A 19,909-nucleotide genomic window follows, 5' to 3' on the forward strand; every position below is an offset into this window, starting at 1 on the left:
AAGAGTTCAAAATTTTAAACTACCTTTTACCTTTCGTAAATCACATGATATGACAACTAATATATACACAATACATCTGTTAAAATGTCAAAAAGTATTAAACGCAACTGATTGATGATTCAATGTCGGAAAGAGAAGGGCCCATGATATTTTGTCATAATTACGACTATGTTCTGGAATAAGACTAATTAACCATGATCATGAAGACCAAGATTGGATTCATATGGTTCACCCATCAATCAGTTTTGAAAGAAATGAGGCCGGTCACCTTAACTTCCTCGGCTACACAAACTTTTTCTTTTGTTTCAACACAGCAACAACTAAAAGAAAAACGCTTTTGACTATCTTACACCATGGAACTGTACCATGGCAAAGAGGAGAATAAATTTGCATCAGCGCTTCCAGCCCAAAAAAATCCGAGTTGTTCCCCCGAGGTAGGAATTGACAGGCCCAGCCATGTTACGCAAGGCTGACGTCAGTATGACATCAGTAATAATTAAAAATTAGAAAAAATTAATTAAAAATATAAATATATATATTTTTTTTATAAATACATAACCATGTTTTTTCATTTTACATCACATTTCAATATTTTCAAATACTTTTAACTAATTTTTTATTATTATTCGAAATTATTAAAACTACTATTATCTTTTATTATTTTATAAATAAAAAATAACAATATTGTAATACTAATAGTCTGGGCTATTCAGTTTAGGGGTAAAGATACATTTGGACAGTTACTGTTCACTAAAAGCAGTTATTGTTCACTTAGGGGATTGAATTGCCTATAAGAGCAACTCCACCGTTGTTTATTGCCTTGGGGATAGGCAACCCAATCTACTCTCCCCGTTCCCAAAACACTCCAGCCCACTCGGGCAATAGGACCCAAAGTGAACCCGATGGAAAAGTCAAGGAATAATTGTCTAACTCAGCGCCCTGCCTATGTGACATAAGGATGATGTCATCATGACGTCAGCCAGAATTTAAATTATTAAAAAAATTATTAAAAATGCTAATTAAAAATATAAAAAATTCTATATATATTTTTCTCTAAATACGTAACTATGTTCTTCCACCTTATAATACATTTCAATATTTTTGAATACTTTCAACTAATCTTTTACTATTATCCAAAATTAAAAATAAAGTTATCTTTTATTATTTCATAAAATAAAAAATACTAATATTTTAATACTCCTGGACTATTCAATTTAGGGGTGAACATGTACTTGGGCAGTTACTGTTCATTTAAAGGAATTGAGTTGCATATTGTCTAAGGAGCCTTCCTACACTGAAAGTGCTCTAAGAGCTTTATAGAGGTAGAATTGCTCTGATAGCACAAAGTGAGAACAAGGGGTGCGGAAGGTTTTCCATGATCAGAGTTGTCGAAAAGTGAGATCAATTCTTTAATCTAAGGGATATAGATAAAGGAATACATGGTAAGTTATATTTTTAATTTATTCAAAAAATTTTTTTTCTTATAAGAGATTTAGTTAAATGCATAGGCAACTACGGTTACTTAAATAAATGTGACATGATTTTAGAGGGGGAAAGGTTACTTTGAGTTAGGGGGTGAGCAAAAAAGGACTAAATTGTATATAGAATTGTTCTATATCTCTTGTCATGTGTCAATTGATCAAATATTTGTTGTAAAATTACATAATGAGAGAAATAAACAAATGGTTATGTAAAATCATACATTTTGTGTTATTTACTGGTTTTATACAACATACATGTCATGTGATGAATAGATACATGCGACTCATTGATATATTCGAGCACACCTTTATGAGCCACGCGGATGTATATGACAAGTGTATACTAAGACTGACTTGCGAGACAATTTTTCAAAAGAGAAATAGTTTGCGCACTTCGCTTTTTGATTGAATTAATCTAATCGATACAAATAAACAAATTTGAGCAGCCAGTTAGAGCAGCCCTAATACACGATTAGATGTGGCAAATCAATCCATTGAATTGTTAATGAATATTCATAAGATCCATTAGTTTGATTTCACTTTACACAATCATCACTAATGCCAATCTCACTTTCATATTATGGTGATATCAAATTAAACAGGTTTTAACGGGTACTCATTAACAACTTAATGGGTTAATTTGTCATTTCCATACACAAGGGGGTGATTAACATACAACAAAAGAATGGGGTGGCAGAAATTGTGGGTGAATACAAAACTATAAAGTAAGGTGTGTGAGTGATGGTAGACCCAAACACACGTGCACGCAGTGGTCCATGAGGCATCATCCATAGTAGAGGAATTTTGTTCGTATAGTTAAGGTCGACATCTCAATCATGCACCAATTATTGTGGTCGACTCACTCAATCCATCCTCACCACTTCTCACACCGTTCATATTACCATATTCTTTTTTTCTCATTTCTCCAAAGGATAAGGTTATACTCTACTTAATGAGAAACTTCTATATATAGATATTGATAACACAAGCGAGGTCGTTTATCATTTTATGACTTATAGAGTTTGTTTGGAAGTATTTTTAAATTGATGTTTTTTGAAACAACACTTGTAATCAGGTCCTTCTTGTAGGAAGCACATAACCAATGCTTCTTGTATAAAAGTTCTTTTGAAATCCAATAATATTTTCTCTAAAAGTGTTTTAAGTTATTTTAAAAATACTTCCAAACGAGCTCATACTATGGTTGGACGATATATGTTGATATGTCCCAACTATAAGATATATATAATAAACAGATCTACATGCTACAGTTTGAGTGAAATAGCTACGATCACGTTATCTTGTTGGTCCACTAGAGAGAGAATGAAGAAGAAAACATGGCATAAAACAAAGACTTCGCATTCACTCCATATGGAGAGATCTTAAGAGAGTTTGTGAGTATGCCCTTCTTCCTTTTTGCTTTAGCTAGTAGCCACTCATATTCTTATTCTTTCTTCATAGAGGACTACCAGGTCATGGGAACCCTAAAGCCATCGAGAAGCAAAAGGTGATAACTAACTAACAAACAAACATCAGCATGTGAGGTTTTGTACGTTAACCCGTGAGCTGGCAAACCCTACCAAATGATCAGGTTTGGTTCGGTTTTTCGAGCCAACCAAACCGGCAAAAGCAAGTTCAATCTCAAAAGTTCCAAGGTTCGTGAGCACAACAAAAGTCAAATGAAGTCAACACATTTCTATTGTGCCGACGAGCTTTCTTTTCTAACCTCAAGTTGGCTCCTTTAAACCAACCAGCCAAATGGTCCCTGCTACTGACTGCCGGCCTTCAACTCTAAACCATACGACAGAGTGGGATTGGGACCCTCGGTACGAAAAACTCGCATACCGGATTAATGACGAGCACAGCCGTGCCGCATTACCAAATGACGACAACTCTAAACAACCAGACTTGATAGCAAATCAAAATGATAAACAAAATAATCCACAAGTAGATTCAAGTGCACATTACGAAGCCACGAACAAAAAATCTATCAAATGATGCCTTTTTGGCATTTATAAATTACAATTACAGCAACCGTTTTGACCGTTTGAAGAACAATGGCAGGAACCAGGGAATTTACAAAGAGGGAAAGAAGACATCAGTAGAAAAGAATAAAAAGACATCCTTCGTAAGGCAAAGAAAAATAAAAATTCATCATCAAATTTCCCCTACTGTGTAATGAATCAGTCTGAGGTCTCATCAAGTTCACCTAATATAATAATATGACATCGAAGAGTGTATTGAATCAAGGTTAGCTCCGTAAAATAGAAGGGTATGGATCCAGAGAGAGTTACCTCCGATGCACATTATGCTTTAGTTCATCCAGCCCTTCCACAACCTCTTTAAGGGAGGCAGGCACTGTCTACGTGGCTCTGAAGTAAAAAATACGGATCTTAAAGAAGCATGCAGGTCTATCTGGGATCTTCCGACTTGAAACATGAGAATGTGAGATAGATCCAGATAGGGTTTCTAAGTTGAGTGCCAAAACGGATCTGGTTCTATAAATCCCGGTGAGATATTGAAGGGAAATAGTATCAACAGATGCACCACCTTCCCACTCATCAACAACCTCAAAGTAATTTTGTTAGTGGTCTCGAAAGAAAATAGTGCTGAGAAAGTGTTGCCTAATCACTATCGCTATCGCGTCTTCCTGAAAGAAACAAACCGAAGATAAATTAGAGGATGCAACATAAATTTGAAAAACAACAAATAAACGAATAAAATAAAAATAAAATGAAAGAGGGGGGAAAAGTTTGTCATACTTCCTGATGGTCTTTGCCCCTCCATGGCCTCTTTTTTCTCTTGGCAACTCGAGCAAAGGAAGGGGCCATCCCAAGGTCTCACTTTTCCTGGGTTCGATGACCCAGCGTGTATTGAAATACCCTCTCCCGGTTCAATTTCTACTTGACAAACTGCACACATAAACAACTTGAACATGTTGCAGAGCGGGTATTTTGTATCTAACCTGCATTCCACACAACAATCCTGTCAGAATCCAGTAAACCAACATAAACCCCCACCATGCAAAGTTATACGGATAATGAAATAACTCCATGATAGAAAGTTCAAGTGATAACAAAACTTCCAAACAAAAATACAACACTTCACGTGACGCCTGATCCAGAGATCAAAATAATGTTTAGGCTATGAAGATGTTTCTTAAGCACATAATGAAGATGTTTCTTAAGCACAAACCTTTCGGAAAGTGAAGCAGAACCTTCCTCAAATAATTCCTCCACCTCGTCTGGCTCAATATATTCTTTTTCAACATTAGAAGATGATTCAGAGGACTTTTTCTTAAACATGGATTTAAACAACACTCCTTTTCCGTGCCTCTTTGGTTGGGATAACGGAGCTTGTGGCTTCTCTTGTGGTAAAATATCAATCACAATGCAGGTTGTATCATCCCGAAGTCCCTTATGCCCTACAGCATCCTGGAAGTAGAACAAAAAGTTTAAAACATAGTATTGAAGTAAGAAAGCAAGATTCCTCCCAGCACAATAGCTCTGGCAAAGCATCTAAACCATGTGTCAAGGCACCAAAGCTATGGAATATATAAATATCTACCATTATTTACAGAAAACTGAAAACCATAACTGTTATTATACCTTAACAATTTGTGCAGCTGCCGCGTCCGGTGGCATCCCACGGCAACAATCAAGAGCTTCTTCTGCAGACAAAGCATCCCAGACTCCGTCACTTGACATGATAATTCTACCACCTGCGCTTGACAACTGTGGGAAAAAAATACAACATTTTCTTTAAAATAATCATTTCAAATGAAGCATGAAAGAATACTGTAGTTTCGACAATGAAAAGAAACAGATGATTATTTCAAGAAATCATAAGAATATAAGGGTAACTATTTCAAAGGTTCACAGTAATATAATAGTTGCTTCTATGAATGTCTGCTGAATCTTTTGGTACCAACATCCAAGAGGGAATCAAGCACATGGAAATCAAAACAAGGGCAATGAACATTGTTAAATGTAACAAGACTAGAAACACACCTTGATTTGCTTCACATAAGGAACAGGAACAATGAACTCCCCCACATCCAGATCACCAATGGATCGTGACAGACACAAGCCTCCAGGCCAACACCTCAAAGGACCGATCTACAAGGAAAAGTCATCCAAATTAGTTTGTGCATTTCAAGATTAATTTTATCAACATCAGGGTCCTACATATATTCAACCTATCCTTACGCACACTTGTCTCATCCACCAGGATTTAATATGCCTTTCTTCATTTCTTAATTTGTGTTTGTACAGAAAACTTCATGAACAATACACTTAAGTACGGCATGAAGAAAAGTTACCTCTGCTCCACCACCAGTATTAAGCCGACCAACCTCACCCCCACTTGAGGTGATACGCTGCCTCCTATTAAATTAGTTGGAGGGTTAATAAAGGTTACAGATTATTAAGTGAGTCACAAAACACATCATACAGATAACTTACTCCTCTTCATTGATTTCAAGCCTATGATCTGCTGATAAATAATAAACTCCACCTTCAGCAGGTTCAACTATGCAACGAGAATCACCAACGGATGCAACAGATATGACCCATCCTTCTATAATCACAAATGTGACAGTTGTTCCTGATGTTTTAGCTGAAAGATGGCAATAAAATGCATGAAATCATGCACACAACAAAACAAGAAATTAACCATTATACTGAAACTCATAAAAATTACAAAATCAAATATACAACCGGTAACCCTCAAATACAACAATTAACTTATTCGTTGATATCCTTAGGCATGCACAATCTCCAAAATGGACGAAAACATTTTTATAACAAACATATAAACAAGAAAAACACATACACACATTTTTGAAGGATCTCATATACATTGCATGTGCATGTGTTGGGAGTTTAAGTTAGGGTAAGTTAGGCTAAGGAAGTGAAAAATAGACATGGGGATTGAGTGGCTGTACAACTGGAGCTATAATTCCCCACATATAAGTAGCATGAGGCTATGATATGTTTGCAAGTCAACAGAAGACACAGCTCTCATACCAAAATGAACTTATACAGGTGCTAGTAAATGTAGTATAAACCATAAAGCTAGGACACTAAATTCTCAGCTTAAATAATTTTGGGTGAACTCAGGTAAACTCTACAGTCCACTAAACCTTTGACAGTTATAAGAAGAAGGACAAAAAAAACAGCATATAGGCATACAGTTAACTTATAATTTTATATAAACCAAAATATGATTAGTATGCAGTATAGGTTGGATATATGAGCAATTTCACACAGAGCGTGGATTTGAGATGCTTTCTCAAACAAGGGATAATATTATGCATCTCCCCTTATGACCCAGGCACAGCCAAACCATCTACTTAGTAACTCTAGTTTCAATCGCATGCATATGTTACAAAGGTAATCCAGTTTCAAACTGTACAAAAAAAAAAAAAACCCCACATACCAACATATATGATAGGAATTTTACCATAGGAAAAACCATTAAGAGTTGGTCAATAGACTCAATACTCAACTTTAAGGTAAAGCAAGAGCTAAAAGTAAAAACAGATTAAAATTATCCATACCTCTCTCTTGGAATTCTTTGTCTGTCTTGACGAAGCCTGCTACAAAAGCCCTTGGCAATGCTGCTACCCATTCATCTTTGTTTAGATCTGAAGGGATAGCGGCCAAAACATTATTCAGAAGATTCTCCTTAGAGTAGATAGCAGCTGCTGACCCGTTATGCCCATCAAATAGCTGCAAGACATGGTTCAGTAAGAATATAGCCATGCTTCAACAATGGTCCCCATAGTATTTATAGAATATGAAAAAAGGAATAAAAACACGTTCCTCAGATTAGGAAGAAGCCAAAGGGACCGCAAATGTTTACGATCTACTACCAATAACTGTTTTGGCAGACTTATCAGCGTAATCCTAATAAGGGCTCATTAGAACTTGGGTTTTTTTTATCAAACATGGGCACAAGTTTGAAATTCCCAGCATGACCGCCACATCCTTGCGCACATGGCTAGCTGAACCATCACAGCAGTCAACTACATACTCAAACACATCTAGTTTATGTAAATACTATGCATCTTAATTACCAAAAGATCATATACCAAAACACAAAGAAGGAAATCATGAACAAACATACACCCAAAACTAGGTGACCGACATTTCTAAGCATAGCATTTAGTCAAAAAGTTTACCCCTTTGATGAACATCAAATTAACTTCTTAGCTATTTCTACATTTTCTTCAATTCAAATGGTCTACAACGCCAAAACAGAAAGAAACGAAAAATGAAAGAAAAATACCCCGAAAACTGAATACGTAGAAACTCCATCTCCCACAATTCTTTGACATTCCGTCTTTACCAACGTGAAATCCTCTCCTTTCTTGCTCTGACTCGCCTGACCGTGTATAAGCTCCGGTCTCTCAATCTTCTCATTGGCCAATTCACGCTTGAGCAGCACCGAAAGCGGAACCGTCTGATGATTTTCGCTCCTGGTGGACATTGTTCCCCAAACTCAAACACCTCAACACACACACACACACACACTCTCTCTCTCTCTCTCTCTCTCTCCCCCCTCCTTTTCTTTCTCTCTCCTCCTCCTCCTCCTACCTCTAATCCTCCATCGCCGATTCTCAATCCAAATCCTGCAAACAAAGCAAAAACCAGCACATACGTGCGTCAATCAAACGCACCGTTTCACGCATTTTCCAATCTAACCATAAATCTAAATCCTTTCAAAAAAGAATAAAATCGTCGATACCAGAAGCTAAAACGGCAACAAATCACCGAGATCTTCAAACGACTCGAACGACTTTCATCGTCTTAAAAGCCGTAAATTTTGTTAACAAATGCACAGAAATCGCAATGCGGAACACGAATCCGAGAAAAGGAGAAGAAAAAGTACAGGAAGAGTGGGACCGATCAGCAAAAACAGCAATGACGATTACGCGGGAAGGAGACGAGGGCCAGGCGCGGCGGATGCGACAGCGGTGGCGGGTTGGCGTGATCGAGAAACGCGGATCCCGGCGCACTGTGAAAATTCCATTCTCCTTCGAGAGAGCGAATAATGAGATGAAAAAGCGGAAATGAAGCTGTTCTTCTCGCTTTCTTTCTTATTTTAACAAAAACAAAATTTAAAGAAATAAAATTAGAGAGAATAATTGATCAATTAAGTAATTATTTCCTGGCACTGACGTGGCAGGAAATCGCGTCATTTCTTACATTCGGCGCTTGGAGCCCCTTTTTTTACGCGCCGTTTGGCTTGTATGGCGCGCAAGAGCCAAGAGCGAAAAGGATCTGTCTCTCGCTCTCTAGTTCTGTGTGGGCCCACGAGGGATGGTGGGCTCCAGTGGGCCCCTTGATTGTGAGGAATCTGATGTGGTCGACTAATTAGGACAAATTATGTGATTTATTTACTTTTAATTTTATTTTTCTTCTTAGCAACCTTAGGAGGACCCAGTCAAGCAAAATAGTCCCCGACAAAACAAATAATCCCCGACAAAACACTAATCACAAAGATATTAATCTTCCACAATGAACGTTTCAGCCGGTTAGTGTAATTAATGGTATTTTTAATTACTTGTTAAAGCATCTTTACCCCTTCGTGGAAGGTAAAAATCAAGTCAACAGTGTTGCCCTCAATCCCAAAGAAACACCTTAACCAATCCAAAAAGGCAAGAGCAAGCGGTGGGCTAACCACTGCCCGCACAAGAGCCAGAGCTGGAGAAGCCCAACCTTGGTTTTAGGTGGCATTTGATTCCTACAAGCAATGAAACCATCAATTACTATTTGAAAAATGCTAAGGGGAGTTAGAGACTCACTCAAAAGTAAGATTTTTTATGAATTATCTGTCACGTCATGTTTTTAACACAACGATTTATAATATTGATACGAAAATTAGCGTTAGATTATGAGGTGATAAAAACTCAATCGAAATTCCTACTTTGATAGAGTTTTCTTAACACTTGTCTTCTTTTTGTTTTCACATTTTTCTTATCAAAGTATCCACAATGTGACATAATGATTAACCATTTTTTCGTTTCAGCTCAATGATAAAGATCAATCATAACACAACGTTAATGTCACGTAGTTAGACTCGGAAGATTATGATTAAATTGTGGGACCCATTGGTATGGGGGGACCCACAGGCAGATTTATTTGGGCCAATATTTTTTGCTTGAAAAAATCCTAACCCCCTTTTGTCCCGTCCTCCACCTGGAGAGTCCGGAATTCTCGGCGCCAGTTAATTAATCAGTCACGCTAATAAATAAATTACTTTCTATTTTATTTTAATAAATGATCGGCTCAAAAGCTCGAACAGCTTGGGATTCCATGTGGCTCATTCGGCTTCGTACAATAGATCCCGCTGTACAGGAGCGCAGATTTATCCTTCATACATGTCACGCAGACGCAGACGCATGTTCTATTTATTTGCTTTTCTTACATGCAGGATTTTTTTTTTTTTTAATAAATTAGCGGGTTAAATTCTTACTAGTTAAGACGACGATTGGTGAAGTCGAATTCACATCAAAATGTGTAGATATTATTATTTTTTGTCACTTTAATAAATGTCATCTACTACTAACTGAAAAATAGCTCAAAGCTTTTTTGCCTAGCAAATTAAATAAAATTAAATAATAAAACAACAACGGGTCTCCACTTGGCTTAATTTATAATCACAACCAATAAACTAAGACTATGTTGACGAAATATTGCAAAAAATAAAATAAAAAAGTAAATTGGTTTTGTCGCCAAATAGTCTCGTTTTGAAGGAAAAACTCTAGACCCAATTGTTATTGCACTCGGTCTCAGTTACATTTAGATGAGCTATTTTCTCTGTGGTTTTGATTGTGTATTGATTCTCACAGTATAGAAGGCTATATATTTCCACATGCACAGTTTTTTTTTTCACTACCCACTATTGTTTATTCCTGACATTTAAACTGATTAAATCAAAAAAAAAAATTCAAAAAATGCGTGAACGAGATATAAGAGAAAAAAAATAGGGTGCATAAATCATTATCGTAAAGTAAATTGGCAATGAAGTCAATGGCTTGAATTGATTGCCATTTGCCATGGCAAAAGTTTTCAGTCTCTGAAAGCCACATGCCCGTAACATAACATGCAATCTAGCTGTCTTTCTTTATCAAGTATTGTTATATATATATATATATAAATGGAAAAAAAAGGGAATTAAGGATAAAGAAGCAGCTCCTGTCCATTCATAATTTGCTCATCAACGGAGTTCCATATATAGATCTGTTGATGGACACCAGACATGATTGCAGATGATTGACTCATCCCCTAAAACATGCACCTTTCTAGCAGCAAATGGAACTCGTTGCAAAATATACATATAAAACTCTACATTCCAATCCCCCAACTCTTGTTCCTGCAAAAAAGTGAAGGGGTTGTATGAGAGAGAGAGAGAGAGGAGATACGTCGAGAATTTATTTTGTAACTGATTGTATAATTTTTTATGTTTAACTAACGGGATTAGAAATGTACACAAAAATGGATATCTAAGAAAATCGTGAGTACAAGGAGAGAATCTGTTTTGTAACCGGTTGTATATCTATTCTATTAATCTCTCGCTACTGAATAAAGAGCGTAAACATAGTATACAATCGGATATGGATACGAATGTCTCAGAGATAAGAGACATATAAACCATAATAAATTGATTAACTTGCGTGAAGGCAACTTTGAGTTGCATCACATTACGTGAGTCCAGCCAAAGTAGGCCACATGGTTTCTACATAAACAGAGACAGTAGCATCAGATTGTGGTCACAGTTGCATCACAACTTGCTTCATTTATATATGATGTACTAACTGCCCTCTCCATTTGGTGTTCCTAAAGACATCACAAATGACCAAAAGGAATACGCAGATTTTATTGCATGTGTAAATATTTGTTAAATCAATACTCCACGCCACATCAGTTCATATCATTTAAATTAACGATTTTACTTACCAAATAAGCCTCACTACTATACCATTTGACAAATGAAATGTCAATTATGTTGTCTAATCATATTATACCTTGTAGATAGTATATTATAACACGGGAATCAGTAAATTTGACCGCGATGGGAGTGACTAGAAACAATTACCTAAGTTGATTCTTCAGAGCTTGCCTGCCCAGGTCTCTCCACCCTTATAATGTACACCTGAAAAGATAATACTAGTACATTACACTTCAAATGAGAACTAATCTGAAAACAAAGAAGATTAGCAAAAACTAATCTGAAATTCAAGTGCAAAACACTTATTTTGCAGCTTTGCCAATCACCTTGAATGTTGTAGGCCGAATCAATTGAAAAACCAATGCATCTCCATCCACAAGATCATGAGCAACTGCAAATCCTTTCCATCCGCCGCTGAGTCCTGTTTTTGGGGCCAAGTATATAGTCGGGTACTCGTTTCCATCTTCATCGATCAGTGTCATAATTTCTTCACCCTTTGGGAGGTGGTTCTTGCAGAAGCTGACTTGAAGACCCTGTTGCCAAAATTACACAAGATATGATTGCAATTGCATACACAATATGAAACAGCACACTGGACAGATACTAATTAAACATGTGAATTTGACAGCACATTGCTACATTGTCCAGCGACGGCTCTAATCTTTGAGATTTGAGAGAGACGGACTAGCGTTTCATTAGTCACACCAACTTAATCACATGCACAATGCAACGGGTGAGCGGTTTTATACAAAAATCCTAGGATGCAATTATTAGTGAATCCTTTCATTCTATGTCATATTTTATTTTGTCAGATTTTTGATATCAGACTTTACATTATTCTAACGTATAAAACACAAATAAAGTAAACCATGTTGTCCAAAAGATGAGAATAATGTTTACCAGCCAGAATCCACCAGTGACATGTGATTGGAGCATTGTCTTCACAAATGTCGGGTGATCGGATCCCAAACTGAGCTCCAATTCGTCGGCTTTCACCATCGCGGTGGCTCTGGCTTCGTCGGAAGCATACACCCGGTTCGCCATATCCCTATGCCGATTGGTGGCGTAGCACCTTCTTGGAATCATTACTCGCTCCGCCACAACCTGTCACAAATCATAACAACACAAAAGATTGAAACTTACATATTCAAAAATATAAAGATTGAAACTTTGAGCAAGTTAGAGGAAAAATAAAATGACCCACTTCTTTGTAATCCGGTGCAGGTCGATTCGCAACCCGGGTGGACCTCCTCACCTCCACCATCTTCACCTCATACGTGCGAGGCTTCCCGGCGCGCTTCATCTGAAAACACAAGAGAAACAGGCAGAATGTGAGTTGTGTTTATTTCGTGTATGTGTGTGGGAAGAGAGAGAGAGAGAGAGAGAAAGAGAGGGATCTTAAGCTTACAGGGGAAGGTTTGGGAGAATTTGGGGTTTTTTTAAGAGCTTGAGCAAGCAGAGGGAGATTGAGAGCTTCCATTCTCTTCTTGTTTTCCTCCATTCTCTGCCGGCGAGACTCCTCGTAAGACAACTTAGACTTGGCCATCACCATTTTCCCGACAACCAAACAGAAAATTCTCTGAGACTTTCTCTGTCTCGCTCTCGGTTTCTTTAGGGTTTTGGGTGGAAAGAAGGAAGTGAAATGGTGGCAAAAGTTTGAATATTTAAAAGAGCCGTTGCTAGTCGACCGTTGAGTTCCCACTGCATTGAGAAATGTTCTGCACCCACACAGCCAGCAGTAACTCCTTGTTTTCACTTCCATAAATATTGCCATTAAAATGGGACGTTCATGCACGCAGCTTTTCAAATTCAAACTTCCAAATTTACCATCGGTCTAGTAACTTGTAAATCGGGTGAAATGTAGCAGCAAGTGATTAGATTGAGATACTGACAAAGTAACATCTAAACCGTCATCTAAACCTAGGTAAGTTTATCCCATTGCCAAAGTAAAACAATTGAGGGTTTTAGTTTAATCGTCGCTTGTTGCTTGTCCATGTTAAAGAAATGAATGCGTGAAGCAAATTGATTGTATTGATTGCCATTTTTCACGGCGAAGTTTTAAGTTCCTAGTTTATGAAATATAGAAGCAGAGAAACGGGAAAGATAAGAATAAATCGGATGTCCATTCATATTTGCTCGTGGGTTCTTCATACAGGTCTAAAGGGACACCAGTGAACATTCAAAAATATGATTGCGGATGATGCACGGACACCAGTGAACATTCAAAAATATGATTGCAGATGATTGCTTCGTCCGCTAACCGTACAAGGCTCCGTTGGTGGTTTCTATTACAACTAAGCTCATCACTAAACAGATAGTCTGTCCAAAATCCTTTTTACCTGCAATAAGAAGTAAAAGAGCCGTGTGAGAGAGAAGACGAGAAATTAAGATGAACAAAATCGCTTGAATTCTGATGAGGTAAAATTGCTAACATTTATGTAGAAAGCAACCAAGTCCAAGAGGCAAAAAAGGAAGAAAGCCATTCAAAGACAAAATACGCAACTTATGGATTGTTGAAAGCAACCTATAGACCATAAATTCGTTCAGTTACGTGAAAACTGAAGGCAGCTTCGGGTACATCCATCCTAGTATGCTATTCAAGCGAGTCAAGGCATTAGAATTTACAAGATACATGGTTTCTACGTATAATACAGACAGATGCATAATGCATATGCTCATATAACCTTAATGATATGATAAATTTTACTAGTCTTAAACTTTCGAGGTGTCTTTCTTCTAGTTAACTAAATGCAAACAAATGCCTTGCTTAATGGTTGCATATGACGAATCAACTCTGAAACTAGCTTACAGTTCATTAAGTCACAGCTGTGTAGGCTTTCTATGCATATGGTCAATTAACCTATCTCAATCTCGCAGCAGAACAAACATTGGGTTTGATCTGTTGAAGAACTTGGGAACCCATAAGCCAAAAAGTAAGTGTATGACTCGACCAAGAGGCTAAATATGAAATGCACATTTACAAATCGTAGAAAATATCATCAGCGGTCTTAAATGACGAGGAAGCAGTAGAAATCAGATGACATATTGTTCTTCCATTAGTCAACGCATAGCTGAAACGGCAAGAGAGAAACAATACTCAAAATTTACCTTGACAACAATGACCACAAAAAACCCACCAACATTGACAATAGTTGAAGCTTGTAGCCCTATTCAGCTCTTTCCACCCTTAAAATGTACACCTGAAACAACAACATGAGTACATGAAACAAAAAAACTGAAAGTGGAATGCAAAATGATAGGATGATCTTGTACAGAAAATAGTATTATGTAGAGCACTTATCTAGTTTAATTAATTGGTATCTATTGAAGGCAATATACTTATTTTGGAGCTTAACAAATAATCAGCCTCATTTAACCAAACCAATTGTGAAATGCTAAAACTTTTAAGCAGAAACTTGCAAACAGTTGTAATTTTAGTTCAACTTTGTAACTTGTAACCAAACCTTGAGCGTTTTAGGCCGAATTAGTTGAAAGACCAATGCATCCCCATCCACCAAACCATGATCAATTGCAAACCCTCTCCATCCACCACTGAGTCCTCTTTTCTCAGCCAAGTATATAACCTCGCACTCGTCCCCATCTTCATCTATCAAAATCACAATATCATCACGCTTCGGGAGGTTCTTACTGCAGAAATATTTTGGAAGACCCTGTTGCAGTGCATTAAACAGAATGAGGGAAAGTATACCTATACTGGTGTATGAAATTGACTGTTCCTTCATACACATTATGAAGCAGGATACTGGAGATAATTGATAATAAATGTAGGCCTCGTTTGGTGGATAAGGCTGAACTGGATAACCCACTATATTCAAGGTATATTGAAAGAAGAATTGCAAAAATTGTGTCCAACTTGAAGGCAGAAGATGGATTACTCATTAAATTACCGAGAAAATAGTGGGTTATCCATTTCACTCAAATCCTAGAGCAAAAGAAAGAATAAATCGGTTCTTGAATCAGTTTCAGAGCATATACAAGATAACGGAAATTACAGCCTTAATGACTAAAAAGTTCGTAAATTTTTTATCAAACAACAAGCATATAGAATTCAGAAGAAATTTGGGTATGAAAATGCGACATTTTGAGCACAAAAAGCAGATTTATTTACCAGCCAGAATCCACCAGTAACATGGGATTGCAGCATCGGTTTCACCATGGTCGGGTAATCGGATCCCAAATCGGACTCTAATGCCTCAGCTCTCGCAGTGGCGTCATCTCTGGCTTCATCGGAAGCATAAACCCGGTTTGACAAATCCCTATGTCTATTAGTAGAATACCTTCTGGGCCTCATCTCCCGATCCACCACAGCCTGCCACAAACCACAAAATCACTAAAGCTTTCAACTTTCCGATTCGAAATACAAAAAGAAACAAGCACATGAGCATTCAGATGAAAAACAAAAGGACCTACCACTTCTTTGTAAACCGGGGTCGGAAGATTTGCGACCCGGGAGGACCTCCTCACCTCCACGAGCTGCTTCTCCACTGTGCGGGCCTTCGCGCGCTTCATCTGCGAATAAAATAGAAAACAAGAGTCAGAGCTGATTTTTTTGGTGAGAGAAGGAGGGGTTTACGGTTTTAGGGGATTACAGGGGAGGGTTTTGGGGAATTTGGGGTTTTCTTAAGAGCTTGAGCAAGCATAGGCAGATTGAGAGCTTCCATTCTCTTCTTGTTTTCCTCCATTCGCTGCCGGCGAGACTCCTCGTACGATAACTTGGGCGCTACCATTTTTTTCCCGAGAAACAAACAGTAAATTTTCTTGGGCCTTCTCTCTCTGTAACTTTGGATGAAAGGAGGAAAATGGTGGCAAAGTGTGAAATTTGAAAACCCCAGTGCTAGTGGACTGCTAAGTTCCCCGCTGCGTTGAGTAATTGATCCGTGACAGTCAAGCTGATTGGTCAGCAATCAACTGTGGGTTTAATGAGTCCGAATCTGCTGTTTCCCAAATCCCTCTGCATGTACTGTGGTTGTGACAAGCGTCCCATGATTAACTACAACACATGGTGGCTCAAGCCCTAGAGTTCCATCCTAGTGCAAAATTTTATTAGCAAGACTAATGTACTATCAGTAATGATTAGCCAACCACACAATCCCAACAGTTCGGACTCAATACTATTGGGTTCTACTAAATTACTAATAATACTATTATTGGGGTTGCGTGACTCGCTAATCACTCATTGACATGTTTAACTAGTCTGGTCAATATATACATCGAAGACAATTCGATTTGGGTTCAGGCTGCCACCACGCTCGGGGAATTGTACTATTGGATTTCGAAGAAGGGGAAAGTCCACAGCTTTCCGACCCGTATTTGCCCCACGGTTGGTGTTGGCGGGCACACAAGCGGTGGTGGGTATGGAAACATGTTGAGCAAGTACAGCCTGGCTGTCAACAATATCATTGATGATCGGATTGTTGATGCTAAGGGAAGGTTGGAGTTGCTGTGAGCAGATGATTGAAATAGGTAAAACAGGGTTGGTTTTCAATCCGTATGGCGGGAAAATGAGCCAGATTCCGGCCTATGTGATGCCTTTTCAACACCGTGCCGGGAACTTGTTCAAAGTTCAGTACTCGGTGAGTTGGAGGAGAAGCAAGGTACGAAGCAGAGATGAATTACACAAACGGAAATCAGGTTTCAGATTCATGACCCCATGTGTGTCCAAGAACCCTAGAAGTGCTTTCTTGAACTACAGGGACCTTGAATTTCGGGGTGAATAGATTTGGAAACAATAGCTATGAACAAGTGACGGTGAAGACCGCCGTCGATCCAGAAAATTTCTTCCAGAACAAGCAGATCATCCCAAGTCTTCCAAACTCCCGCTCAGAATGGTATGAATTGAGCTCAAGCAATCTAAAAACGAGTCGAACTCAGACCGCATTGATACTCTATCGCTACCGTCACAAAATAAGGTTCACCATTTCTGCTTGTGTAGGGATTAGAAGAAAAGTTAACACACAAATCAAAAACACCAACTTGATATCAACACATTGTTGCATAGCACCACATTCTGTTCTACCGAAAAGTTTCACTAGTTAACAACATAAAGTTGATAGGATTAGTATCTGATCAAACCCAAGCTCTTGAGCCATGGCAACACCTCCCCCAATCCTTCTTTCAATCCTCTAGGATTATAACCCAGCTCGGCCTTCGCCTTCTCGTACGAATACGCCCACTGATGCCTCAGAACATAAACAGTCTGCACCCACAGAAGAAGCACACAACAAAATCAGCACCCAAAATTCAAGCACATACAGAAATTCTGTGTGCAGGACGTCCTGACGTGCATTAATACTATCGAAATAACAAAAATGCTCAATAACATGCTAGTATGTTTGGTTGGTGCCAATAATATCAACACATTATTGATGCCATATCGACAAAGAACGAAACAAACTCACCGGAGGACTAATCAGGGGAAGCTTCCCAGTGATCCGAGAGAAAAGAACAGACGCCCATCCGTACACCTCAATCAGCCACAATGGGATCCCAAATTTCGGCCTGCCGGTTTGTGTGATCACCGCCGCCACATCGAAAACGTGCTTAAACGACGCGTTTTCGCCTGCCAGCAGATACCTCTCACCTGTTCGACCTTTTGCCATTGCTCTGATATGGCCGTCTACGACGTCGTCCACATGGCTAAACGAATACCTGTCGTTCCCGGAGCCAATGTACCCCGGCAACCGGCCGTTGAATCGCTCGACGACCAACCGAGCGACGACGTTGCCGGCGGTGAGCTTTCCGGGGCCGTAGATGACTCCGGGATAAAGCAGCACCAACGGCAGCTCCTCTTGCTGTGCGGCTCGCAGCGCGATTTTATCGGCGGCGGCTTTCGATCTCTCGTACTCCGTGCAGAAGAACTTCTCGTGATGGACCTGCGTCTCGTCAGCGACGCCGCCGTCGGTTGATCCGAGCGCGAAAAACGACGACGTGTAGATGATTTTCTGTACGGTCTTCGTCTCCCGGACCGCTCGCAGCACGTTCTTCAATCCCCCGACGTTGACCTAACGGAATCGGAAGGCAAAATTGACCTAATTTTAAGAATCGAATTCGCAAAGAGATGAAAATTTTTAATTCAATTTAGGATTTTGGCGAATAGTGAGCTTACGGAGAAGAATTTGGAGGGGTCGGGAAGCCAGGGCTCCACGACGGCGGCGGCGTGGAAAACGACTTCGCAGTTGGAGAAGGCGGAGAGGAGGGATTCGTAGTCAGTGACGTCGCCGTAGACAAGCTCGAGGTAAGCGTTACCGGTGGATGACGGTGGAGGAAGGGAGGAGAGGTCGCTGGTGGGGCGGACGAGGGCGCGGACGGAGTGGCCTTGTTTCAGTAGTGCGCGGCATAATCTTCCGCCTAAGTAACCGGAGGCGCCGGTGACGAGTATCTTCATGTCTGATTAAAGTGATCGGCTGCTGTGTGTCCCAGGTGAAGAAGATTACTGTTATTTTGACTTTTGAAGAAGAAGAGTTGGTTGATTCCACTTCAATGAAGTTGATTTGCGTGCCCAAGTCAAAATTTTTTTTTTTTTTTTTGGTAAAAATTAAAAACTAATTTTCTTTTTGTTTTACTGAAATTTGCATTCATGATCGAGTTACAATACAATTACCATGAATAGAAACCAAACTTAAAAGAAGAAGAATGTATAGTGTGTGCATCAGTATTCTAAAAACCCGAAACTTTCCTTTCTCCGTGAGAGACCTTCCCTATGTGGGAGGGTTAATCTCACCGAGTTGTGTGAGTGGTAGTTCAATTCTGGTGCTGTCGATCCTAGCTCCGGTTGGGATCCGTGGGTTTTCTTTTGTTTCTTTCTTCCTCTCTTTTTCCTCTTTCATCCGTTATTTTCTTCCCTGGTTTTATTGGTCGATTTGCCTTCTTCTCTCCCTCTGTCTCTCATCCATATTCATCTAATTTCCAAGCTTCAATCACCATTTACCGCAATTTGTTGTGGTGTTTCGAGTTGGTGTGCTTTGATATGGTGCTTGCACTGGGTCGGGTGTTCCTTGCACCCCCACCCTTCTCTTTGTTGTTTGCCCTTGTTGGCAGTGTTGCTCGTGGACTGCCATGAGCTTCTTTCACTTGGCTGCAGGTTCTCAGGTATCTATAGCTGGGCTTGGAGTGAAGCCTGGAATTGGCTGTTGGTACTGATAAGGCGGGGCTTTGTTTGGGGAGCGAATTTGGCTAGATTGACATGCCCGGCTGCTGTTTTGGTGGTTGCAACAGCGGTTATGACGGATGACACATCGGCTCCTGTTGTTTATGTGTTTTCTTTGTTTTGGTCTCAACTTTTGGTTGGGGCTCTTTTGTTTGTTTGTGTTTTTTGTTGTTGGACCTTTGTGTTGTAATGTTTGTCGTTGGTAATGCATGTTACCTTTGCTCCAAAAAAAAAAAAAAAAAAAAAAAACCTTTAAAGAAGAATGCAGTGTCCGGATCCTCAGAATCAAACCAGAAAGCAGCAGCCA

At 39.1% G+C, this 19,909-nt stretch overlaps 4 protein-coding genes and 1 long non-coding RNA gene across 7 annotated transcripts; 1 reads left to right on the top strand and 4 right to left on the bottom strand.

The window, feature by feature from the left end:
- Positions 1-3,617: 3,617 nt before the first annotated feature.
- Positions 3,618-8,577, bottom strand: LOC103949699 (probable protein phosphatase 2C 12). Of its 2 annotated transcripts, none has more exons than XM_009360813.3 (10): positions 8,373-8,577; positions 7,770-8,112; positions 7,039-7,210; positions 5,942-6,095; positions 5,800-5,863; positions 5,489-5,596; positions 5,087-5,212; positions 4,674-4,912; positions 4,241-4,443; positions 3,618-4,128 (listed from the first exon to the last, which is right to left on the bottom strand). In XM_009360813.3, the coding sequence occupies exons 2-10, from the start codon at positions 7,968-7,970 to the stop codon at positions 4,103-4,105; spliced, it is 1,293 nt and encodes a 430-aa protein (XP_009359088.1). In that variant the 5' UTR covers positions 7,971-8,112; positions 8,373-8,577; the 3' UTR covers positions 3,618-4,102. The 2 variants fall into 2 exon arrangements, with proteins under 2 accessions (XP_009359088.1, XP_048436229.1); XM_048580272.1 differs by having other exon boundaries at positions 8,229-8,577.
- A 1,884-nt stretch (positions 8,578-10,461) lies between these two features.
- LOC103949935 (B3 domain-containing protein At5g42700-like) lies at positions 10,462-13,125 on the bottom strand. 2 transcript variants are annotated; one of them, XM_048580573.1, is made up of 6 exons: positions 12,844-13,125; positions 12,640-12,738; positions 12,336-12,539; positions 11,762-11,968; positions 11,583-11,653; positions 10,462-10,859 (listed from the first exon to the last, which is right to left on the bottom strand). In XM_048580573.1, the coding sequence occupies exons 1-5, from the start codon at positions 12,985-12,987 to the stop codon at positions 11,627-11,629; spliced, it is 681 nt and encodes a 226-aa protein (XP_048436530.1). In that variant the 5' UTR covers positions 12,988-13,125; the 3' UTR covers positions 10,462-10,859; positions 11,583-11,626. The 2 variants fall into 2 exon arrangements, with proteins under 2 accessions (XP_048436530.1, XP_009359350.2); XM_009361075.3 differs by having other exon boundaries at positions 11,583-11,639; positions 12,844-13,118.
- Positions 13,126-13,539: 414 nt separating this feature from the next.
- On the bottom strand, positions 13,540-17,269 carry LOC103949725 (B3 domain-containing protein At3g19184-like). Its single transcript, XM_009361062.3, has 6 exons — positions 16,046-17,269; positions 15,867-15,965; positions 15,565-15,765; positions 14,900-15,106; positions 14,544-14,635; positions 13,540-13,774 (listed from the first exon to the last, which is right to left on the bottom strand). Exons 1-5 carry the CDS (start codon positions 16,181-16,183, stop codon positions 14,603-14,605), a joined length of 678 nt encoding a protein of 225 aa, XP_009359337.2. The 5' UTR covers positions 16,184-17,269; the 3' UTR covers positions 13,540-13,774; positions 14,544-14,602.
- Positions 17,270-17,403: 134 nt separating this feature from the next.
- Positions 17,404-19,539, bottom strand: LOC103941079 (putative dihydroflavonol 4-reductase). The gene is made up of 3 exons (XM_009351260.3): positions 18,562-19,539; positions 17,855-18,457; positions 17,404-17,652 (listed from the first exon to the last, which is right to left on the bottom strand). Exons 1-3 carry the CDS (start codon positions 18,838-18,840, stop codon positions 17,512-17,514), a joined length of 1,023 nt encoding a protein of 340 aa, XP_009349535.2. The 5' UTR covers positions 18,841-19,539; the 3' UTR covers positions 17,404-17,511.
- LOC125475500 lies at positions 18,740-19,859 on the top strand. The gene is made up of 2 exons (XR_007256867.1): positions 18,740-18,875; positions 19,537-19,859. It is a non-coding gene; the product is annotated as an uncharacterized LOC125475500 (long non-coding RNA).
- Positions 19,860-19,909: the final 50 nt, after the last annotated feature.

The sequence above is a fragment of a genome, unplaced genomic scaffold (assembly GCF_019419815.1).
Source record: "Pyrus x bretschneideri cultivar Hongxiangsu unplaced genomic scaffold, Pyrus_bretschneideri_v1 Contig15, whole genome shotgun sequence".
Taxonomy (NCBI): domain Eukaryota; kingdom Viridiplantae; phylum Streptophyta; class Magnoliopsida; order Rosales; family Rosaceae; genus Pyrus; species Pyrus x bretschneideri.